Source organism: Schistocerca gregaria, chromosome 4, assembly GCF_023897955.1.
Source record: "Schistocerca gregaria isolate iqSchGreg1 chromosome 4, iqSchGreg1.2, whole genome shotgun sequence".
NCBI classification, from domain to species: Eukaryota; Metazoa; Arthropoda; class Insecta; order Orthoptera; family Acrididae; genus Schistocerca; species Schistocerca gregaria.
Window position 1 is genome coordinate 737,440,171 of NC_064923.1, and position 25,411 is coordinate 737,465,581.

A 25,411-nucleotide genomic window follows, 5' to 3' on the forward strand; every position below is an offset into this window, starting at 1 on the left:
GTTTAGAAAGAGTAATATTTACGTTCGAGTCTCACCTAATTATTTATCAGAGATGAGCACTAGTTTATTCCTTCCTTAAATACAACTGTTACTATCCAGTTGTAATATGTAATATTCACAGTTATAAGCTGCCTTCGGACTCATTAGCATTAAATTCAACAACAGAGATAATAAAAATCAGAGATAATATCACGATAACGTTCGCTTTTCTTTAGTTCGTACACACAGAACAGTATCTGACAGTATTACACTATTAACTTGGTGGGCCAATACAGGGACGGTTAATACTAACTGTCGATGTGTTGGAGTTGTCGTCCGATGATGTTCTACATGTACTCAACTGGGGAGAGAAATGGTGATCGGGCAGGCGAAGACAAGATATCGACACTGTGCACAGCATGTCGAGTTACAACAGCGATACGTGGGTTAGCGTTATGCTGTTGGAAATCAGACCTTGGCCTGCTGTTCATCAACTGCAGCGATACATGTGGAATCCCCGGAGTTTCGTCCAGATTTGCAGCCAGGGTGCGTGGGGTAACCGAGAGACTGCCCCTGCTGTCACTGCAGGCCGTGTCACCTCGTGTGTGTCCAGCGCGCAGCAGGCCTCCTTGTGAGCAACACGCGGCAGCCGCTGGCACCGGGGCAGAACCAGACGTCCACCCTGCCTGCCATCCAGGGAGATCTCTCTTGACGCCACTGGAGTCGCAATTGGCGGTGGTTTAGGGTCAGTGGGCTGCACGCTACAGGGCGTCTGTCTCGGAGCTGTCGACGAAGTAACCGATTTGTGACAGCTGTGGTGCCGACTGCTTCTCGTATTGCCGCTGCATATGCAGTACGATGTGGCATCCCTCTCGGTAGTGCCACGTGGCCATTCGGAGAGCGGTCTTCTGGCGAGCGTACATTCTCGTGGCGACTGCTGCACGCTGGCTACGTTCCTGTCAAGTCTTCCTGCAGCGTCGCAGAAGGAACACCCAGCTCCTCGTAGCCCTACTACTCGATCTCGTTCAAACTACGTGGGGGGGGGGGGGCGGGGGTGTTGACAAAGACGTCTTTGACAATGAGCGTAGGTGCGGAACGGAGTCAAATGTTTTTCGGAAATCCGGGAACGTTGCCTCGACCCACAGCTTTCCCTATGACGTGTGAGAAAAGTAAAGTAACGCCTGTCTTTTGTTTCTGGAGCGCACTGGGTGGAGCAGCAACTGGACGGTAAACGGGAGGAATGTTACCGGCGGCCGCTAGAGAGCGCGGCTGCACGACTGCCGCAGTCACGGAGTGCAGGCGGCCGCTGTTCACGTCAGCGCGCCGGCCGAACCCAGCTGCGGCTGGGATCACGACGAGTGCCCAAGTACGATTCCACTCGGACCTCTTATCCAAGTTGAGGTACTGCGATATGCGACAGGGTCATTATTCTCACCAAGTAATGAGTACTACTGACTGGATATCTCAGTCTCCTTATTTCTAGATTCACAAACGGCTTCTCTGACACCGCACCTCACTGGAAATGTCCAGAAATGCATCGGTCCCACGGTAGATGCCGCTGACGAACCAAAGTTCCTCTGCCGACGTACCGCGTGTTCCCTGCGTGTTGCAGGCTGTACGATTGACGCACCGTACTGTAACGGCAGAATGGTCAGGAACAAGCCGAGACTGTGTTTACGTACGGCCCAGCAGATGGGAACAGTCGAGAGGCAGCAGGGTTATACCAAAACGAGTACATTCACAGACACCGACCACGTCACACAACATTTCGAGCACTTTTTCGGCTCCTGTGTGATCGTGGGTCCTTTGAGACAGTCCAAAGTGCCGCCCGAGCGAGCCGCCCCCGTCAGCTTCAGACCCCCGGAGGCCACTGTGGAGACGTGGGCGCGACGCAGCTGTGTGCCGTGTTCCGGGACGATGCGTCCACGTCGCGCGCACACCGACCACCCCCGGACACGCGCTAGTAGAATCCCCTTTCCAGTCGGGAATCGGCCCCTGCACTTTGTCTTTTTTATTAATGTCCACCCTGTGCAAACAATCTACGACACTGTCAGGGCAGCCACCTTAGATTGTTCACGCACCCAACAGCGCTTAACCGGTGATCTCACGAGAAGCAGTGTATCCACTGCGGCAAGCCCATCCCATTCAATTGTACCAAAGTTTTTATTTACAATGATACACTTTTATTCTCGTAAAATTGACACAGACTAATTTGTAGAATATACAGCTTACACATCTAACGATGTTCAACAACTAATAATACACATCCATATTTCAAACATATGGTCTGAAGTAAATCGTAAACAATAAAAGTGGGAAAAAGATTACTGATAACTCTCACTAAACCTTTGAGGACAACCAAAATATATAGAAGTATCTACGAATTGCATGAAACAGCCCAGCATTACTCTAACAATGAAAGAATTCATTTTACATTACACTTATGGAAACAATGCACAGAGTTGCAAAGTAGCAGTCCTCAAGAATATAGCCTTGTTTTCATTTGCTATGTTCGTTTCACAGACATAATGACTGATGCCCCTGCCTCTTAATAGTTAATGTAAGGACAGATGATAATAATTATTCAAACTATATCACATTTACATTTCCAAAAAGCAAAGTTTCTTCCACAAAACATCTTAAATATTAACAGTGTGGTTCTAAATTATTGTGCTAATGGGCATAGCACAATATGTAGAGAAGATAATAGATTTAAGTTTTTAAATGGGAGATCACATCCCACTAACAGATTTGTACATAAAAATAACTTTCATGCAAATAAAGGAAGAAAAACAAGACAATCCAAATTCCTGCTACGTAAAGGAAATACAAACATGACATCCTTGTCCAGCAACAATTAACTTTCAAAGCAGGATCAACGTAGCACATGGTCAAAGACATGCAACTACTTCTCACCATACTCTACAAAATGGCAATGCGGCAAAGAACGCAGTGCAGATAATAAGCAACACGAATGAGAGCCATCTTAGAGTCACTAAATTTCCTATAATTGCAAATTGAATGTGAAACAAGAGTTTTCTACTTCCAGTGGGAAACCACAAGCAGATTGTTAGAGGGATGAAACAGCTTTAGTTTTTAATTAATAAGGCATGCTATATAGCAGAAAAAGATCAATCTAAATATTAGGGTGAGTACACATGTTCGGAAAACACACAATGTAGCACAAAAACGGCACTATAACTAAGAAAAAGTACATATTAAAACATTAGGAATCAAGGATTTTACTAGTTCAAATATCAATATGAAAAGTGGTGTATATGTCCAGCACAATATTTCACAGAAAAGCAGACATCATTTCAGGCAACAAGTGTGGAACAGCTCATTTCACATTTGCGTGGTAAAATACACCTAAAAATCTTCAGCATTTAGCCATAGGTACAAATTAATTTGCAATGTGAATTTTAAATGACTCATTCCAAATCATCATGGTTTATTGTGCCAAATCATCCATGGAGCTTGAAACTATCTAACTAAAACCAACACTTCACGTCAGGGACAAGTGTCAAACATATGAGAATAACAAGTGCCAGCCTACAATATTGAAAGTGATGTGGTAAAGAAAGCTTCAATTTGGCTCAAAAGGAGTTAGATCAACTGTTTTTGTCTTGGTTAAGTGTCAGATATTGTGGGTCTGGTCTAATGACCTTTTCTGTTGTTTCCTCTTACGGATTAGGCGTGTCTTTATCTGTAGTAGGTGGTGATCCGACTCAAATTAGCCTTTTCGTGTGTCGATGTTCTGGATTTTCCTCTGTGCTTCTCTTTGTTTTATGATGCTGTCGATCCGTAATTATCTCTTGCCATTTGGGAGTTTCCGTATGGTTAATTTTTGTATGGGTTTCTTGAAGTTCGTTGACTTGGGTCTCGCGGAATTCTATCAGGTGTCTCCCGTTTAGGTTTGTGTTACGACGTGGTGTGTATCTTCCTGTAATGGGACCGTATTTTTGTTCTTTTCCTAGTTTTGCGTTGAAGTCTCCTAGAATAATTTTAGTTTGGAGTTTATATTTTCTTGATTGTCTCCTCCATTATTGTCGAAAAGTGCTCAATGGCGTCAGGGTCGTTTCTGTTGTGATCATTTTGACAGTGCTGATTCTTTTGTTAGGCGATGTGAAGTCCATCACTACGTCTGTGACCGTCATGTGTACTGCTAATCCTGTCCCACAGAGCCTGAGGTTCTTCCTGTGTACCGATGGCTATGCTTTGTATATTGTGTAGTTCCCTATGTTGAAATGATCTTCATCTGGGAATCTTGTTTCTTGTAGTGCGGAAATTTTGATCTTGAACGTGTCTAAAGTATCTGTGAGCTGTTTCATCTTTCCTGTCTTGAGTAGAGTGTTCACGTTGAGTGTTGCCATGTAATGTCTCTGATTTCTCTTGAGAGAGTTTGAGAAGCTCCGATTCTTCTCACGATGTCCGTGAGCCCCCGGAACCCGATGCTCACGACTGTTCTTGCGTATTGACTGGGTCTCAGGGTAGTGAGATTTTCCTCCTTGTTCCATCATGATGTTGAATGGTTGGATAGGTGGATAGTTGCCACCTCAGCCTGATTTTCCAGATCACGAGGTTGGCTGTGGCCGCCACTAACATGTGATACAGCCACTCTGGGAACCGACGCTACTCATCGTTTTGGTCCGCCCCGAGTATTTCATTTCCTCGGCGCCACCCATCTCTTGGAGGCACTCCCCTATCCGCCACCTGGTCAGGCGCCCGGTTGCGGGTCTATCGACCGCCCCGGGATATACCGATCGACCAGAACATTAAGACCAAAGACCTTCTATCGATATAAACCGGTCCAGGCGATATCAACGTCACTAGGCGAGGAATGGCTGGTAGTCAGATACACGCACAGTGCGTGTAGTATCCGTGAAAGTGCTGAATGGGGAATGGGGAACGCGCGCCACGTATCTGAATTTGACCGAGGGCAGATTACGATAAGTCGGAGGTTCGGCACGAGAGTTTCGAAAAACGCACGACTTTTCGGGTGTTCGAGTTGTTCTGTGGTGAGTGTCTTTAACACGTGGCAAAACTGAGGTGAAACTACGTCCAGACGTCGCGGGGTTGGACGGCTACTCCTCAGATGTCGGGCGTCGTAGTCTGGACAAACTGGAAAAACACGGCTGGCGGCGAACTGTGGCGGAAGTAACATCAGACTTTAATGCCGAGCAGAGTACAAGTGTGTCTGAAGACACAGTGCACCGAACACTCCGAACGATGGGCCCCCACAGCCGAGGACCGGCGAATGTGCCAATGTTAACGAGACGACATCGGCAACTAGGATTGAAATGGGCGCTGCACGTCGGCGCACGATAGCGAATAAGTTCAATAGAATGTCGATACCTTCTTCATCAGCTCCACGAATCCATCGTCTTCCAGACGAACAACTTCTCGACACCTGAACTGCGGGACGGAAACGAGCTGGCGGCGTCTCCATTATGCTCTGGAGCATTCGTGGGCCCAGTGGAGCTGGTGCGAGGCACCGTGACGGCCGAGGAGTATCGTCCGCTGGTTGCAGACCACGTACACCCCTTCGTGACGGCAGTGGCTCGTTTCGACAAGATAGTGTGCAATGTCGGAAGGTCAAGAGTGTGACGGAGTGGTTCGAGAAACACGGAAACCGGTCGAACACATCTGGGACGTGACTGAATGTGACGTCAGAGCTCATCGATCCCCTGACGCGAACTTATGGCGATTAGTTGACTTAAGTGTGCAGATGTGGTGCCAACTCCCTCCAGTGATCTTCTGAGACCTCACCGATTCCGTGCCACGATGCGTCGCTGCTGTTGCCCGAGCCAAACGTGGACGTACCGGCTGTAGGTGGTCGTACTAATGTTCTGGCTCACCACTGTGCACTATTTATAACTGCTATATTTGCCTCACTGCCTTATACCTCTCACATACAAAATATCTCTGAAATCCAAAAGCTGCACTCAAAAATGTGATTCTTCTGGGGGTAATGTCTCAGGTTTTATCGATCTCAGAGGCGAGGGTCGAGAGTATCGGACAGCTCTCGGACTAGCGCTCAGTGCGAGTGTACTCTCGCTAGGCAGCCGGCGCACGAATCCGCGGGTGGAGCGGCTGCGGCAGCGGCAGCGAGTGGTACGTGCGACTTTTGTGCAGGATGCCCCTGCGAAGCAGCCGGGTGGTGGCGGTGCTGGTGGCGGCGCTGGCGGCGTCTACGTGCGCGTCGCTGGTGCAGCCTGCCCCGGCCGGAGTGGGCCGGTGGCAGGCGCGGAGGTCGCAGTGGGCGCGCGCCGCCGCGGTCGGCCGCCTGCCGCTGGAGGTGCTGCCCCGGCACTACGCCCTCGCCGTCGCGCCCTACTTCCAGCCCGAGGGCGGCTTCCAGAAGAACCAGTTCCAGGGACACGTCGCCATCGACGCCGTCGTCAACGGCGCTGTCGGGAACCTGACGAACACGGTAAGCTCCACTTCCAAGTAGCAATTTTCTTTAACCTGTGCAAGCCTCTCGGTCTCTGTCTAAATGATGAACTGTTACTACCTGTATCCACTTCAACCTTCTTACAGTAATCGGGACTTAGTCGCCCTACAATACGCCCCCTCCCCAAATTTCAATTCGTTACCAAACTAATTATACTGTGATTCTCACGGTTGCCGGACCGACCTATCTAATCTTTCATTCCAGTTGTGCCACACAGTATTTCTCTCACCAGTCCGATTCAGTATCTCCCAATTCATCAAAAGATTTGAAGACGTCAATTAAATCAGTGATGAGCGATATTTTGCTTATTTCGAGAAATCGCACAGCCGAGTTTCAGTAAATTCAGTATAACTTTCTATCCACATAGGGTTCGAGAGTCGTGCAGACTCGACAAAGCCGTGGATCCGAGCTGTTGACAACGCACACCGTAATCGTGTGGACAGTGTTTACACGACGATTGATTGGGAATTGTTTACTTTCGGATAGTTGGGGGACCATTTGCAGCCGTTCGTGGACTCGATGTTCCCAAACAACGTTGTCGTGTCACTGGGCCACGATTATTCGCTATTGGTTTACAGTGCGTTGTGGACAACTGGAGCGAACGTTTTGGCCACCCAGATCTTCCGACACGAGCCCCGTCCGACATTTATTTGTGCTGCACCGGCAAAATTTTCGTCACAGAGGCAGCACAGCTCAGTATTTGTACAGGGGACTGCAGGCGGCTTGTCGAGTCCAATGCAAGCCGAGTTGCTGCAATACGCCGACCCGACCTCGCTGCTCACATTTTTAAAATGTAAATTATATACACAACCCTATTCTTAAAATTTTGTCGTAGGGTGCTTACCACTGTTTACTTAACACCAGTTACCATTCACATGTTCCTGTTCAGTATGTGGATGAATCATCGAAATACACTCCTGGAAATGGAAAAAAGAACACATTGACACCTGTGTGTCAGACCCACCATACTTGCTCCGGACACTGCGAGAGGGCTGTACAAGCAATGATCACACGCACGGCACAGCGGACACACCAGGAACCGCGGTGTTGGCCGTCGAATGGCGCTAGCTGCGCAGCATTTGTGCACCGCCGCCGTCAGTGTCAGCCAGTTTTCCGTGGCATACGGAGCTCCATCGCAGTCTTTAACACTGGTAGCATGCCGCGACAGCGTGGACGTGAACCGTATGTGCAGTTGACGGACTTTGAGCGAGGGCGTATAGTGGGCATGCGGGAGGCCGGGTGGACGTAGCGCCGAATTGCTCAACACGTGGGGCGTGAGGTCTCCACAGTACATCGATGTTGTCGCCAGTGGTCGGCGGAAGGTGCACGTGCCCGTCGACCTGGGACCGGACCGCAGCGACGCACGGATGCACGCCAAGACCGTAGGATCCTACGCAGTGCCGTAGGGGACCGCACCGCCACTTCCGAGCAAATTAGGGACACTGTTGCTCCTGGGGTATCGGCGAGGACCATTCGCAACCGTCTCCATGAAGCTGGGCTACGGTCCCGCACACCGTTAGGCCGTCTTCCGCTCACGCCCCAACATCGTGCAGCCCGCCTCCAGTGGTGTCGCGACAGGCGTGAATGGAGGGACGAATGGAGACGTGTGGTCTTCAGCGATGAGAGTCGCTTCTGCCTTGGTGCCAATGATGGTAGTATGCGTGTTTGGCGCCGTGCAGGTGAGCGCCACAATCAGGACTGCATACGACCGAGGCACACAGGGCCAACACCCGGCATCATGGTGTGGGGAGCGATCTCCTACACTGGTCGTACACCTCTGGTGATCGTCGAGGGGACACTGAATATTGATCGGTACATCCAAACCGTCATCGAACCCATCGTTCTACCATTCCTAGACCGGCAAGGGAACTTGCTGTTCCAACAGGACAATGCACGTCCGCATGTATCCCGTGCCACCCAACGTGCTCTAGAAGGTGTAAGTCAACTACCCTGGCCAGCAAGATCTCCGGATCTGTCCCCCATTGAGCATGTTTGGGACTGGATGAAGCGTCGTCTCACGCGGTCTGCACGTCCAGCACGAACGCTGGTCCAACTGAGGCGCCAGGTGGAAATGGCATGGCAAGCCGTTCCACAGGACTACATCCAGCATCTCTACGATCGTCTCCATGGGAGAATAGCAGCCTGCATTGCTGCGAAAGGTGGATATACACTGTACTAGTGCCGACATTGTGCATGCTCTGTTGCCTGTGTGTATGTGCCTGTGGTTCTGTCAGTGTGATCATGTGATGTATCTGACCCCAGGAATGTGTCAATAAAGTTTCTCCTTCCTGGGACAATGAATTCACGGTGTTCTTATTTCAATTTCCTGGAGTGTAGTACAGAGAAAATTCTTCAAAACGCAATTTTAATAGCTACTTTCAGGAATGACTCTTTTTGACCGAAAGCAACGTTGTAAGTACGCATTTTGTTTATAATAGTGACTCAGTTCCTGGAAATTCTTGAATATGTGTTGCTTCCCCTTTTCACTTATACACTGGAAATTTTTTTTAGAGTCTACCCAGGTAGGGCCTACCCGTTGAAACACAACAGCAACTCCTATACTCCTGTACGTTCCACAGGACATGCCACTCCTTCATTTCTCTTTTTCTTCATTTGTTAAAGGATACCTCCCTTTTCTGATCTCGGTGTCGGCTCCGCTGATCCTTTGCATCAACTGCATTTGTTTTGAGAATGTCAGACGTTGTGCGCGTTTGGAAGGATGCAGTTATAAGCTCAACTTCCTTCACGTACCTCAGAATAATATCACAAGTATATAGTCGTCAAAATCCCATACGTACGCCAAGTATCCTCCCCCCATGATCCATGGACCTTGCCGTTGGTGGGGAGGCTTGCGTGCCTCAGCGATACAGATGGCCGTACCGTAGGTGCAACCACAACGGAGGGGTATCTGTTGAGAGGCCAGACAAACATGTGGTTCCTGAAGAGGGGCAGCAGCCTTTTCAGTAGTTGCAGGGGCAACAGTCTGGATGATTGACTGATCTGGCCTTGCAACATTAACCAAAACGGCCTTGCTGTGCTGGTACTGCGAACGGCTGAAAGCAACGGGAAACTACAGCCGTAATTTTTCCCGAGGACATGCAGCTTTACTGTATGATTAAATGATGATGGCATCCTCTTGGGTAAAATATTCCGGAGGTAAAATAGTCCCCCATTCGGATCTCCGGGCGGGGACTACTCAGGAGGATGTCGTTATCAGGAGAAAGAAAACTGGCGTTCTACGGATCGGAGCGTGGAATGTCAGATCCCTTAATCGGGCAGGTAGGTTAGAAAATTTAAAAAGGGAAATGGATAGGTTAAAGTTAGATATAGTGGGAATTAGTGAAGTTCGGTGGCAGGAGGAACAAGACTTCTGGTCAGGTGACTACAGGGTTATAAACACAAAATCAAATAGGGGTAATGCAGGAGTAGGTTTAATAATGAATAGGAAAATAGGAATGCGGGTAAGCTACTACAAACAGCATAGTGAACGCATTATTGTGGCCAAGATAGATACGAAGCCCACACCTACTACAGTAGTACAAGTTTATATGCCAACTAGCTCTGCAGATGATGAAGAAATTGAAGAAATGTACGATGAAATAAAAGAAATTATTCAGATAGTGAAGGGAGACGAAAATTTAATAGTAATGGGTGACTGGAATTCGAGTGTAGGAAAAGAGAGAGAAGGAAACATAGTAGGTGAATATGGATTGGGGCTAAGAAATGAAAGAGGAAGCCGCCTAGTAGAATTTTGCACAGAGCACAACTTAATCATAGCTAACACTTGGTTTAAGAATCATGAAAGAAGGTTGTATACGTGGAAAAACCCTGGAGATACTAAAAGGTATCAGATAGATTATATAATGGTAAGACAGAGATTTAGGAACCAGGTTTTAAGTTGTAAGACATTTCCAGGGGCAGATGTGGACTTTGACCACAATCTATTGGTTATGACCTGTAGATTAAAACTGAAGAAACTGCAAAAATGTGGGAAATTAAGGAGATGGGACCTGGATAAACTGAAAGAACCAGAGGTTGTACAGAGTTTCAGAGAGAGCATAAGGGAACAATTGACAGGAATAGGGGAAAGAAATACAGTAGAAGAAGAATGGGTAGCTCTGAGGGATGTAGTAGTGAAGGCAGCAGAGGATAAAGTAGGTACAAAGACGAGGGCTGCTAGAAATCCTTGGGTAACAGAAGAAATATTGAATTTAATTGATGAAAGGAGAAAATATAAAAATGCAGTAAATGAAGCAGGCAAAAAGGAATACAAACGTCTCAAAAATGAGATCGACAGGAAGTGCAAAATGGCTAAACAGGGATGGCTAGAGGACAAATGTAAGGATGTAGAAGCTTATCTCACTAAGGGTAAGATAGATACTGCCTACAGGAAAATTAAAGAGACCTTTGGAGAGAAGAGAACCACGTGTATGAATATCAAGAGCTCAGATGGCAGCCCAGTTCTAAGCAAAGAAGGGAAGGCAGAAAGGTGGAAGGAGTGTATAGAAGGTTTATACAAGGGCGATGTACTTGAGGACAATATTATGGAAATAGAAGAGGATGTAGATGAAGACGAAATGGGAGATACGATACTGCGTGAAGAGTTTGACAGAGCAGTGAAAGACCTGAGTCGAAACAAGGCCCCCGGAGTAGACAACATTCCACTAGAACTACTGACGGCCTTGGGAGAGCCAGTCATGACAAAACTCTACCAGCTGGTGAGCAAGATGTATGAGACAGGCGAAATACCCTCAGACTTCAAGAAGAATATAATAATTCCAATCCCAAAGAAAGCAGGTGCTGACAGATGTGAAAATTACCGAACTATCAGTTTAATAAGCCACGGCTGCAAAATACTAACGCGAATTCTTTACAGACGAATGGAAAAACTGGTAGATGCAGACCTCGGGGAGGATCAGTTTGGATTCCGTCGAAATGTTGGAACACGTGAGGCAATACTGACCTTACGACTTATCTTAGAAGAAAGATTAAGAAAAGGCAAACCTACGTTTCTAGCATTTGTAGACTTAGAGAAAGCTTTTGACAATGTTGACTGGAATACTCTTTTTCAAATTCTAAAGGTGGCAGGGGTAAAATACAGGGAGCGAAAGGCTATTTATAATTTGTACAGAAACCAGATGGCAGTAATAAGAGTCGAGGGGCATGAAAGGGAAGCAGTGGTTGGGAAAGGAGTGAGACAGGGTTGTAGCCTCTCCCCGATGTTATTCAATCTGTATATTGAGCAAGCAGTAAAGGAAACAAAAGAAAAATTTGGAGTAGGTATTAAAATTCATGGAGACGAAGTAAAAACTTTGAGGTTCGCCGATGACATTGTAATTCTGTCAGAGACGGCAAAGGACTTGGAAGAGCAGTTGAACGGAATGGACAGTGTCTTGAAAGGAGGATATAAGATGAACATTAACAAAAGCAAAACGAGGATAATGGAATGTAGTCAAATTAAATCGGGTGATGCTGAGGGAATTAGATTAGGAAATGAGACACTTAAAGTAGTAAAGGAGTTTTGCTATTTGGGGAGCAAAATAACTGATGATGGTCGAAGTAGAGAGGATATAAAATGTAGACTGGCAATGGCAAGGAAAGCGTTTCTGAAGAAGAGAAATTTGTTAACATCGAATATAGATTTATGTATCAGGAAGTCGTTTCTGAAAGTATTTGTTTGGAGTGTAGCCATGTATGGAAGTGAAACATGGACGATTACTAGTTTGGACAAGAAGAGAATAGAAGCTTTCGAAATGTGGTGCTACAGAAGAATACTGAAGATAAGGTGGATAGATCACGTAACTAATGAGGAGGTATTGAATAGGATTGGGGAGAAGAGAAGTTTGTGGCACAACTTGACTAGAAGAAGGGATCGGTTGGTAGGACATGTTTTGAGGCATCAAGGGATCACAAATTTAGCATTGGAGGGCAGCGTGGAGGGTAAAAATCGTAGAGGGAGACCGAGAGATGAGTACACTAAGCAGATTCAGAAGGATGTAGGTTGCAGTAGGTACTGGGAGATGAAGCAGCTTGCACAGGATAGAGTTGCATGGAGAGCTGCATCAAACCAGTCTCAGGACTGAAGACAACAACAACAACAACAACACGCCAAGTATAACGTGCAACAGAAATAAATAATCACTTTCTCGAAATCCAGTAATTCAGACACACTGCGACGCTTAAGTTTGCAACTCGGCTCAAAGGCGCCAAAGCCGTGCCCTACGTGCCGCCCTGCTGCGACGCTCCAGACGGCGAGCTGCGTCGGTCGACACGTGCGGGGAAAACAGAAAGGGCCGCGGTTCGCAACTTGGTGTGACGTGTGACGTCACACCGGCACCCAACTTCACTACAGTTCTGCTCAACGAGCCACGCGATCGGAAGGAGACACCCCCATTACACCCTACTTTTGACGTCTCTGCGACAGAGGTCAGAACTGCGACCGCCGGCTTTGAAATCTACATCTACATCCATACTCCGCAATCCACCTGACGGTGTGTGGCGAAGGGTACTCTGAGTACCTCTATCGGTCCTCCCTTCTATTCCAGTCTCGTACTGTTCGTGGAAAGAAAGATTGTCGGTATGCCTCTGTGTGGGCTCTAATCTCTCTGATTTTATCCTCATGGTCTCTTCGCGAGATATACGTAGGAGGGAGCAATACACTGCTTGACTCCTCGGTGAAGGTATGTTCTCGAAAGTCAAATAACTCGTACCGAGCAACTGAGCGTCTCTCCTGCAAAGTCTTCCACTGGAGTTTATCTATCATCTCCGTTACGATTTTGCGATTACTAAATGATCCTGTAACGAAGCGTGCTGATCTCCGTTGGACCTTCTCTATCTCTTCTATCAACCCTATCTGGTACGGATCCCACACCGGTGAGCAGTATTCGAGCAGTGGGCGAACAAGTGTACTGTAACCTACGTCCTTTGTTTTCGGATTGCATTTCCTTAGGATTCTTCCAATGAATCTCAGACTGGCATCTGCTTTACCGACGATTTATTTTATATAGTCATTCCATTTTAAATCACTCCTAATGCGTACTCCCAGATAATTTATGGAATTAACTGCTTCCAGTTGCTGACCTGCTATATTGTAGCTAAATAATAAAGGATTTTTCTTTTTATGTATTCTCAGCATATTACACTTGTCTACATAGAGATTCAATTGCCATTCCCTGCACCATGCATCAATTCGTTGCAGATCCTCCTGCATTTCTGTACAATTTTCCATTATTACAACCTCTCAATATACTACAGCATCATCCGAAAAAAGCCTCACTGAACTTTCAATGTTATCCACAAGGTCATTTATGTATACTGTGAATAGCAACGGTCCTACGACGCTCCCCTGCGGCACACCTGAAATCACTCTTACTACCTGGGAACCCGTGTCTATGGCCCTCTGAGTCTCGTGGACGAATTGCGCGAGCTGGGTTTCACACGACCGTCTTTTTCGAAACCCATGCTAATTCCTACAGAGTTGTTGTCTAGTCTCCAGAAAAGTCATTATACTCGAACATAATACGTGTAACAAAATTCTACAACTGATCGACGTAAGAGATATAGATCTATAGTTCCGCACATCTGTTCGACGTCCCTTATTGAAAACGGGGATGGCCTATGCCCTTTTCCAATCCCTTGGAACGCTACGCTCTTCTAGAGACCTACGGTACTCCGCTGCAAGAAGGGGGGCAAGTTCCAACGCGTACTCTGTGTAAAATCGAACTGGTATCCCATCAGGTGCAGCGGCCTTTCCTCTTCCGAGCGATTTTAATTGTTTTTCTATTCCTTGTCATCTGTTTCGATATTTACCATTTTGTCACCTGTGCTACAATCTAGAGAAGGAACTACAGTGCAGTCTTCCTCTTACGAGTGGCCGAGGAAAACATTTCAGATAGTCCGCCGCTCACAATCGACACGAAAACGTCCCAGAGGTTGGCATCAAGTGCGCCAATGAAACTGCCTCTTTCCCTGAGGCGTCGACTGCACACATTTCGCGAGAGTTCGCAGTCTGATGAGCAGCAGGTGGTTCTAGGCCTTCCTGACAACCTTTGGCCTGCTGAAACCCTTCCCTGAGGGCACTGCGGGGCTGCATCTCCACTGAATGTGCAGTGGGACCGCAGATTTCGTTCTCGTCTACAGACCGTTCAGAATTGTACGACGAAATCTGAGCGCGATCGGGAACAGCAAAAGGTACGCACACCTCTTCGGTCTCCCTACTCCCCTCCCTCCTCCAACATTGACACGCGCCTGACTACAACGGCAAACGGCCCCTCTAGAAGCCTCCAGTTCGGTGACAGCCCCACTGCCGCGTACGCAACTTTGTCGAGTATCTTAGAAATGTACCTTCAGATATTTCGACACGACTTTAACGTGGTGTCTGTGCTAGTGTCAGAAGGTTAGGTGACCCCTTCGACAACCTTCCGCTTGGATTTCCTTACCATTCTTCTGCCGTCAGCAGCGGATATCTAAACAACCGAAAGCAGCAAATTGCTCAAATTTTAACGGTTTATTCAAAAATGGCTCTGAGCAGTATGGGACTCAACATCGGTGGTCATAAGTCCCCTAGAACTTAGAATTACTTAAACCTAACTAACCTAAGGACATCACAAACATCCATACCCGAGGCAGGATTCGAACCTGCGACCGCAACAGTCGCGCGCTTCCGGACTGAGCGCCTAGAACCGCTAGACCACCGCGGCCGGCAACGGTTTATTCTCTAGTCATTTATCTAGAAGTGACACCTTTCCGTTTTCAAAAATGTGCTATCGATAAACAACCCAAACACTTGCTTTTTGGATACCGAAACACCGTCAGGGATTCCGAAACAGACATGCACAGCAAATGACTGGAATTTTTATAATGTATTCCTCAGACCCCGCTCTCGACCACCCTAAAAAACTTTTTACATATCTTTATCCGTTTTCGAAACACAGAGGTTCAAAATTACGCTATTTGTTCACGGAAAATATGCACGTAAAATCCGGTGTGAGGCGCAAACGCAGTATAGAAAGTGAAGTCGCACGGAGAAATATGTTGTAAAGTGTCTCCGTTATTATCTGCGAATCCCAAGTCGTAATAATGAAACACATGCCAAACATTTTTGCACGTAAAATTTGGTCTGAAGTGTAAAATTAGTTTCTCGTTTTTTTTTTCAGTTTCACGTAAGTAAACTGTCTGCATTTTCCTGACCGTTACGTTTCTTTCTATAAGAGTTACATGCCGTGCTGGGAAAAGAACAGAACCAGCGGAAAAATACTGAAAGATAATAGATAGTGGATGTGTTATAGAAAAAGCAAAGGAGACAATGGCAGCTCGGGGGCGGAACGTAGTTGACAGTGATAGAGCAGCGCCAGGCAAAAAGTGAAGGAGACACTGTCAGCGGCGGGGAGGGGGGTTTCCGAATAAAGTGAAACGTGTTCGCAATTTTTGTGCTCCGACAGCAGCATTTTTTCGCTGGTACATAAATGATCTAGCTGATAGGGTACGCATAAATCTGCGGTTGTTTGCTGACGATGCTGTGATATACGGCAAAGTGTCGTCTTTGAGTGACTGTAGGACAGAAGATGAGTTGGACAAAATTTCTAGTTGGAGTGGTGAATGGCAGCTAGCCCTAATTGTAGAAAAATGTTATTTAATGGTGACGAGTAAGAAACACATAATTTGCGAGTACAGCTTTATTAGTGTCCTGCCTGACACAATCACGTCGTTTAAATACCAGGGCGTAACGTGGCTGAGCGATGTGAAGTGGGACGAGCATGTGAGGATCGTAGTAGGATAGGCGAATGGTCATCTTTTGGGAACGTATGATTCATCTGTAAAGGAGACTGCTTATAGGACGCTATTGCGACGTATTTTTGAGTACTGCTCGAATGTATGGGATGCACACCAGGTTGGATGAAAGGAAGACATCGTAGGAAATCAGAGGCCGTCTGCCAGATTTGTTAAGTTCGACCAGCACGCAAGTATTACGGAGATGCTTAGGGAACTGAAGTGGGAATCGCAGGAGGGAAGACGAACTTCTTTTCGAAAGACATTATTAATGATGGCAAAATCACGTGCGGTCTTTTATCGCATTTTTCATAGACGACGACTCCTTCGTAAGGTAACAGCATCTTTCGACCATCTTATACTATTTTTGGACATTTCCCCGTGAGTCATTCCTTCTGTAAAATACGCTGGATGATAGGAATAGACAGAAAAAGAAACTACGCTGGGTCCCGTAACAAGAAGAGAAATTGTGCCCAGAGAAATTTTTCGTTCAGTTACCACTAGCAATGTTCATTTCAGTAAGAGATAACAAAAAATGAAACTGTACTTATAGTGTTATTCAGTATAGTAGAAAGATTGCACAATTAAATTTGTAGGTGATTTATGGTGTAGTGCTTGCGAATCTTAGTATACAGAACTGCTAGCAGCGACAAACAAAACGGCTGTAACCTGGCTGGACTCGAGTCGACCTGAGCTCGGATGAGAGATGTGGGGACCTCGTGTGGTTCCGCGTTGCGAGACTGTTGGCGCTGTGGTCTCTCAGCGCACGTTTTGACTGGACGGGACACCAGGAGGTCGTGACGGCCAAGGCGAGAGTCGAACAGGCAGACCAGGACAGCACGGAAGTTGCAGGCTGCTTCTTCCACATCAGGCAATGATTTGGGTATCTCAAAAATAGAAGTGGTTTGGGTACTATATTACACTCGACAGTCCCTCTACAACGAGTCGGGTAAGTCTGTTCCGAGGTTAGCAGAAGCGGAGGCCGTACCACGTCCTACAAGACAATGTCTACTGAAGCAATGCAGACCACACTTTCAGGTTGCCGCAGCGTTATTTTCATCGCATGGTCTGCATTGCTTCAGTAGACCGACTAGTTGTAGCGGGACTGTCAAGTGTAATATAGTACCCAAACCACTTCTATTTTTGAGATACATCTACTGCAATGATTCCATGTGGCAATGCCCAAATTCCACCGCGGTCAGGAGCCCGTATTAAACTCCCGGTACGCCTGTGACTAGCTGCGTGTAATGGGCACAGAAAGCCGGGCGCGCACTCCCCTCCAACACGACTGTATCTTGTCGAGCACTCGGCATCGAGTGCTGAACATTCGGGTTCATCTACATCTACATCCATACTCCGCAAGCCACCTGACGGTGTGTGGCGGAGGGTACCCTGAGTACCTCTATCGGTTCTCCCTTCTATTCCAGTCTCGTATTGTACGTGGAAAGAAGGATTGTCGGTATGCTTCTATGTGGGCTCTAATCTCTCTGATTTTATCCTCATGGTCTCTTCGAGAGATATACGTAGGAGGGAGCAATATACTGCTTGGCTCCTCGGTGAAGGTATGTTCTCGAAAGTCTAATAAAAGCTCGTACCGAGCAACTGAGCGTCTCTCCTGCAAAGTCTTCCACTGGAATTTATCTATCATCTCCGTAACGCTTTCGCGATTACTAAACGATCCTGTAACGAAGTGCGCTGCTCTCTGTTGGATCATCTCTATCTCTTCTATCAACCCTATCTGGTGCGGATCCCACACTGCTGAGCAGTATTCGAGCAGTGGGCGAACAAGCGTACTGTAACCTACTTCCTTTGTTGTCGGATTGCATTTCCTTAGGATTCTTCCAATGAATCTCAGTCTGGCATCTGCTTTACCGACGATCAATTCCATTTCATTTTATTTGTTGCGTCCTTCACTTTACGCAATGATTTCTGTGTGTGAAAAACACCAACCTGAACTGTGTATTAGGTGTGGTGATTGTGATTGTAGTTTACACACCCCTGAGATACGAAATTAAAGGTTCTGTGGTCGGAAGACGGAGTAAAGCTTCCTATGCAGTCGCGCGAAATTATTTTTGAAAGGTGATGAGACAGTGAATCAATCTTTATGGAAAATTTTGAGTATATGGCACTTAGGACATCTTCTCTTAAACCAACATGTTTTTTGACATACGTGGATGATATTTTCATCGTTTGGCCAAATGGAATGGAATCTCTTCATCGATTTTTAGATCATTTTAACTGCCTTCATCCACGAATAAAATTTACGATGGAAATTGAAAATAAAGGCAAATTACCTTTACTGGATGTCTTGGTACATAAGAAAGAAAATGGGACTTTGGGCCACAGTGTATACCGAAAACCTACGTATGCGGACCGCTACCTCCATGCCACAAGTTGTCATCCACAATATCAACGCTTGGGAGTTCTACGCACACTGGTCAAGAGGGCTTACACTGTTTCGCCTTCCGATAACTTGAAACAAGAGTTGGATCACCTTAATGTTGTTTTCAGGCAGAATGGGTATTCTGATCACCAAATTACTCGTGATTTTCAATTTGGACCCCCACGAGAACCAACGGTAGACACTTCCAAATCTGTTGCTTTTTTACCCTTCGTGGGAAGTATTTCTTCGAAAACTTCAAGAATCCTCAGGAAATATGATATTAAAAGCGTCCTTATGCCTTTGGCCAAAACTGGATCCCTTCTTGGATCGGTTAAAGATGATTTGGGACTGAGGAAGCCTGGGGTATACAAGATTCCCTGTCACTGTGGCAAGGCCTACATCGGACAGACTATTCGTACAGTTCAAGATCGATGAGTGGAACATCAACGGCATACACGTCTACTCCAGCCGGAAAAATCAGCCGTTGCTGAACACTGTCTTAATGAAGGGCACAATATGTCCTTTAAAGAGACGCAAATTATTGCCTGTTTCCCGTTACTGGGATTGTGTATTGAAAGAATCAATTGAAATCCGTCTGTCTGGTGATACTATTAACAGAGGTAAAGGATTTCCTTTAAGCAAGACGTGGAATCCTATTTTATCACTGATAAAACAACAACGGTCTGATTTCCGACCGGCTGCATTTTAATTTTGCAATTCCTCGCTTTTGACAGTTTTCACCGCTGGCGCCGCTGCAAACCCGTGAAAATCATCAGTCAATCAATAGATAACGATTTATTAAGTCTGAATTTAAGATGAGTAGGCACACCTTTAAAAGTTAATATTCGTGCACCAAATATGCAGGTCAGCCACATCACAACAGCACATTTGAGTTAAGGGAAGCAGCGAACTATTAAATGAAAATGCGTGCTTATGATCGATGGTGTTTATTTCTCTTGACGTGCATTCGAGCGTGGAAAACATTTGACAAGATTACAACGAATGCAAAGGTAGAGAACAATTATGTCTAATTCCGATCGCGGTACCAATTTTATGATCGCGTAATGAATACTGCCAAGATCACGCGAAGAGCATGTCAGAAAATGCTAATGGAAAGTGAACTCCGAAGAGCAAAGGTGGTTCACAGATGCAAAGTGCATCCTGCAAATCAAAAATCTAAGTGGGGTTATCAGTTACCGAAACGACTAATGCCACAAATGCGCCCCCTGAACTATTCCTGGGAACAGCGTCGCTGGACGAAGCTCACCAATTAAACTCCCCGAACTCAGATGCGAACTCAGAGCGCGTCGGCTGTGAGCGTGACTTAGTAGCGTGCTGGATCCATCTTCCCGTGTGCAGCCGTACAGATCCTGCAACACAATCGTCCGTGGAAAACAGAAATTCTAACTCCTCTCTCAAGTTTTGGAATGTCTCCAAGTTATCCAACAATGACGGTAACGATTCTGAGCACCGTCTGATCTCTGGCCAAGTTTTGCCGAGATTGCGACAACAGCCGCGGTGAAATTCCAATATTCCGACAGAGCGCCAGCAGAAGATAGATTTTTTTTCTTTTGTGGACGGGGGGGGGGGGGGGGGGGCGGGGGGCAGAAGTCAACCGTTTTTCTAGCCGCGCTCCAGAGCAACCGTTGAGGCGCTGCGTCTTGCGCTTCCCACAGAAAGCGTTAAGAACAGGAGACGCACCTCGATATAAGCATCGCGTCTTTGCTTCCCAGCCGTCTGGGGCATTACCGCCTGTCTCGTTGACATGTCCGGCCTTGTCTCGGGAAGAAGTGCGAGAGCCCACAAAGGCGACGTTTATGGCCACAGTGAAGGTCTGAACATGAAGTATGTTACCACAAAGACACAATCGATGCCTTCTCTGGGCGCTAGCAATGAAAATACTATCGACAGTAGTGTTGCACAAAGTATAGTTACTAAACACAACATTCCGAAATTCCTTCACCAAAGAACACGAAGTAAATATTCCAGAATTCGAATCAAGAACAGCTGCTAATGTGAGTAACGTAAAAGTAGACATCCTCAGAGTAGTGAAGCAACTTACATCACTTAACAAAAGCAAGTCTTCAGGCCCAGACTGTCTACCATTTACGTTGCTTTCAGAGTATGCTGCTAAATAGCTCCATACCCAAAAATGATATATAACCGTTCGCTCGACGAAATATCCGTGCTCAAAAACTGGAAAATTGTGCAGGTCACACCAGCATTCAAAAGAAAGTAGTAGGAGTAATACACTAAATTATAGGCCCATATCGTTAAATCCAGTAGCATTTCGGGACATATATTGGGCTCGAACATTGTGAATTACGTTGAAGAGAACGGTCTATTGACACGGAGTCAACACGGATTTGGCAAAGATCGTTTTGTGGAACACAACTAGCTCTTCGCTCAAACGAAGAGATGAGTGCTATCGACAAGGGATTTCAAACTCATTACGTATTTCTGGATTTCCGGAAGGCTTTTGACACTATACCTCACAGGCGGCTTGTAGTGAAATTGAGTGCATATGAACATCGTCTCAGTTACGCGACTGGATTATTGATATCCTGTCAGTGAGGTCACAGTTCGTAGAAATTGACGGCAAGTAACCGAGTGAAACAGAAGTGATTTCTGGCGTTCCCCAAGGTAGCGTCGCAGGCCCTGTGCTGTTCCTTATCTATACAAACAATTTAGAACATAATCTGAGCAGCCGTCTTAGGTTGTCTGCAGATGACGCTGTCGTTTATTGACTAGTAAAGTCGTCAGAAGATCGAAAGAAATTGCAAAACGATTTATAAAAGATATCTGTACGGTGCGAAAAATGGCAATTGACCATAAATAATGAAAAGTGTGACGTCATCAACATGAGTGCTAAAAGGAATTCGTTAAACTTCGGTTACTCGATAAATCAATCAAACCTAAAGCCTGTAAACTAAAGTAAATACCTAGGAATTACAATTACGAACAACTTAAACTGGAAAGAACACGTAGAAAATTTTGTGGGGAAGACAAATCAAAGACTGCGTTTTATGGACAGAACATGTAGAATATGTCACGGATTTACTAAGAGACTGTCTGCACAAGGCTTGTCCATGTTCTTTTGGCGTATTGCTGCGCGGTGTGGGATCCTTACCAGATGGGATCAACGGAGTATATCGAGGAAGTTCACCGAAGTTCAGCACGTTTTCTGTCATCGCGAAGAGAGAGTGTCACGGATATGATACAGGATCTGGGGTGGGCATAATTAAAACAACGGCGTTTTTCGCTGCGGTGGAATCTTCTCACGAAATTTTTATCACTAACTTTCTCCTCCGAATGCGAAATTATTTTGTTGACCCGACCTACGTAGGGCGAAACGATCACCGTAGTAAAATAGTGAAATCAGAGCTCTCGAGGAAAGATACAGGTGTTCGTTCTCTCTACGCGCTTTTCGACATCGGAATAATATAAAATCGGGAAGGTGGTTCGACGAACCCTCTGCCAGACACTTAAATGTGGCTTGCAGAGTATCCATGCAGATGTAGATGTAGATGTAGAACGCCAGTGTCCCTCTGCTCTCTCACTCTGCTAGGCTGCTGTGTCGAGTAAAAGGAAATACATAGCTTCTCACAAACTGAAGTGAATAGCTAATTCGGTTCCTAGATTGATCGTTGGCAACACGTGGTATTACATATGCAAGAATTTTGCAAGTAACAATACGAATTATGAAAAGAACATTTCAGTTACCTATTCAATAGGTTAGTAGACCTGGGGAGTAGTGTTAGAACATAAAAATGTGAATAAACATGTAGGGTGGCGCTACATGAATAATTATGCCACCTTACATGTAGTCTGAATTCCATGTTAGACTTCAAAAATCCCCTACAGCTGAAACTTGCTGGCAGATTAGAACTGTGTGCCAGACCGAGATCCGAACTCGGGACGTTTGCCTTTCGCAGGCAAGTTCCCCACCGACCGCAAGACTAGCACATCTGGAAGAAAGACAGTTTTAATCTGCCAGTAGGCCTCACACATTCCGCTGTAGAGTGAAAAATTCATTCTGGAGACATGTCCTACAGTTGATTTGTGATTCAGTCCAAAAGACAGCTCAAGCAGGACCATTCCTTAGTGGTGGAGAGGCCAACATTCAGCTTGATGACACATTTACGTTGACCCTAAAGATGCAACTGTAGCGCTGAAGACAGACATAAAAAATGTTACACTAGCAGTTAATAACTTCGTCATTGCATGGCTTTAATATAGTGCTATCTCATATCCCTTGGGGGACTATTATAATCGTAGCCGGATCAGTATTGTAATTTAAAAGGATGCTTCCAGTCCTAATTGCTTCGTGATACTGTAACACTTATTTAGGGATACACGTGTTCTCGTTGAAACTCTGTGCAGCTAGCTGCCCAAGCATTATCTCTGACACAGTGATTATCCAGCACAGCTATTAGCACCAGGAAAATTGCTACTTGAAATTGTTACTTAACCACAATAACACAAAAAACTTCGATTTTTATCTTAAAAATTCTTTTTCATCTGACTGCTTATTTTAATGCTGTTGCTTGATTCCGTTCTAGTTTAAATATTATTACGTAATAACCTTGACTTTAAAATTGCGTAGCTGGCAAGAGATATTAGTTTTTGTAGCTACAACTATGAAATGAGGTATGCTGGCCCACTAGGACTTTATTTATCATCGAAACTTGTTCACAAGTTGGTGTGGTATTGAGTCAAAAAATAGTCAAATCTTACCGCTAATTTTCTGATATTTGGAACTTAACCTTACTCAGATAAACAAATAAATAAAGCAAAAATTACAGCTAGCCCTTTACGACATCGCCACTTTTCAACCTACGAAACAAAAACAGACATTTTTTTCTCTTCAGACGTTACCTTCTACGAGACATTAAAAATTTCCCAATGTGACTCTACAAAATATTCTGCCAAATAAAGTGAAGCACCACGTGTGACTCGAGAATTTAAACACGATCGTTTTGCTATCTTGCAGTATTCCAAGATAAAAGTACAGAATCTTTGCACTCTCGATGAAAGTCACATATACAATTTTTTTACAGGGAAAGTATTAGTACTTCAATGCTTTATGATCACTATAACAATCAGGGCTGTCGCAGTTTTTGGACCAGAGGTTTCTGGAGTAATATCTTTGACTTGTGGCAGCATCTGTGGTGCAAGTTCTGCTGGTGCTGGTTCTGCTGTCACCAAATTTCTCTCAGGCAGCATATGACACATGCAGCATAATAATTACAACCACTATTAATATACATTTACATTCTTCGTAAAAAAAAAAACATGTTAAATTAGCGTCTGTATTCTGTGAGAGAAGGAAGCATGAAAACAGCCTGGTAAACAAACAACTGTATGTATATCTACAACATAACAATTTTATACACAGCAGTAGAAACGTAAGTTTAATGATGTATTATCTAGGTCTATATCCGAGACATGCACGTTAATTACTACTATGAATATGACCTCAAGAAAATCAAGAAACATAATATATGACCGAGCGGTTCTAGGGGCTTCAGTCGGGAACCGCGCGACCGCTACGGTCGCACTTCGAATCCTGCCTCGGGCATGGATGTGTGTGATGTTCTTAGGTTAGTTAGGTTTAAGTAGTTCTAAGTTCTAGGGGACTGATGACCTGAGAAGTTAAGTCCCATAGCGCTCAGAGCCATTTGAACCATTTTGAACATATAATATAAACTCTTTGGTGTATTTATCTGTTCCTCGCTTACACTTTATGACAGTTGTGTCCAATGTATCCAAGAATTTTCTCCATTTAACGATTGATAGCAGTAACATGTGCGACATATTGTGAAGTAGGACATATTTTAAGTCCCGCCAGAGTAAAACAGGCAGAGTTACAGTTACAGTCTAAATCTCTTCATCGTCGTGTGCTTGTAGTTGTATATCGATTTGAACATAAGAAACGACGTATGATTAACACAGATAGAGACATAATAAGTAAACTTATGTATCGAATTGATATGTTGTAGACATTGACATGCGTACAACTGTTTGTATCGGTAGGTTCTACGTCTGAATACAATTTGGTTACTACACATTATAAACTGAGCACACGATGTTTACCATATACTCTTTAATAAATGGCATCAAAAGAAAGTGGTGTCCCACAGAAAGCTGTATAAGCAGTGGAAATGAGTTGTCGTAGTGAAGAACGTCAAACTTCCCCACGGTTCAGTATAGACATCGAATTGTCGGTCCCTGTGTAACTGATCACACGAGCTCGTTCAGAGATCGAGGAGGGCGAGGCTGTGAGATCAGACTGCTCCTACTTAACTACCGTAGTGCTCGAGATGACTTTAAGCTCGACGAGAGCTTTAGCTTTGCTGTGGGAAGCTCTGTCGACAAAGGTGTCGTACGTGTTACTGCGCTGTTTGGGATCACAGGCCGAGTTCACCCTGTCTATCCGTCCGCAGATCACCCTCCACGCGGCCAGCAACCTCGACTTCGATAAGGTCACTGTGAACGTCGTCCAGTACCAGCAAGACCCTACGAGGGACACCTACGTCGCCGTGACGTCAGTGGATCGCGACAATGCGACGGAGACGGCGACCGTCCGGCTGGTGACGGCGGTGAGCGGCGAGGTTCACATCGAGATCTGGTACACGGGGCAGCTGGCCGAGGACATGGACGGCTTTTACGTCAGCACGTACGAGGCGGCAGGAGAGACGAGGTGGGTAGTGGGCAGGCTCTGCTCGAGGCCCGCGTGCCTCCGGATGGTGGTCTCCTTTCACTGTTCTGTCTCGCCAGTTTCCGGAATGATGAGGGCAATACAAGTACCCACTCCCCAGTAGAGA

At 45.7% G+C, this 25,411-nt stretch overlaps 1 protein-coding gene across 1 annotated transcript in view; it reads left to right on the top strand.

Moving 5' to 3' along the window:
- Positions 1 to 25,411, top strand: part of LOC126266850 (aminopeptidase N-like) — a 191,788-nt gene that overhangs the window by 34,059 nt on the left and 132,318 nt on the right. The window contains exons 2-3 of the mRNA XM_049971451.1: positions 6,115 to 6,412; positions 25,031 to 25,287. Coding sequence (XP_049827408.1) covers positions 6,116 to 6,412; positions 25,031 to 25,287 — 554 coding nt within the window. The 5' untranslated portion in view covers position 6,115. The remainder of the gene's footprint in view (positions 1 to 6,114; positions 6,413 to 25,030; positions 25,288 to 25,411) is intronic.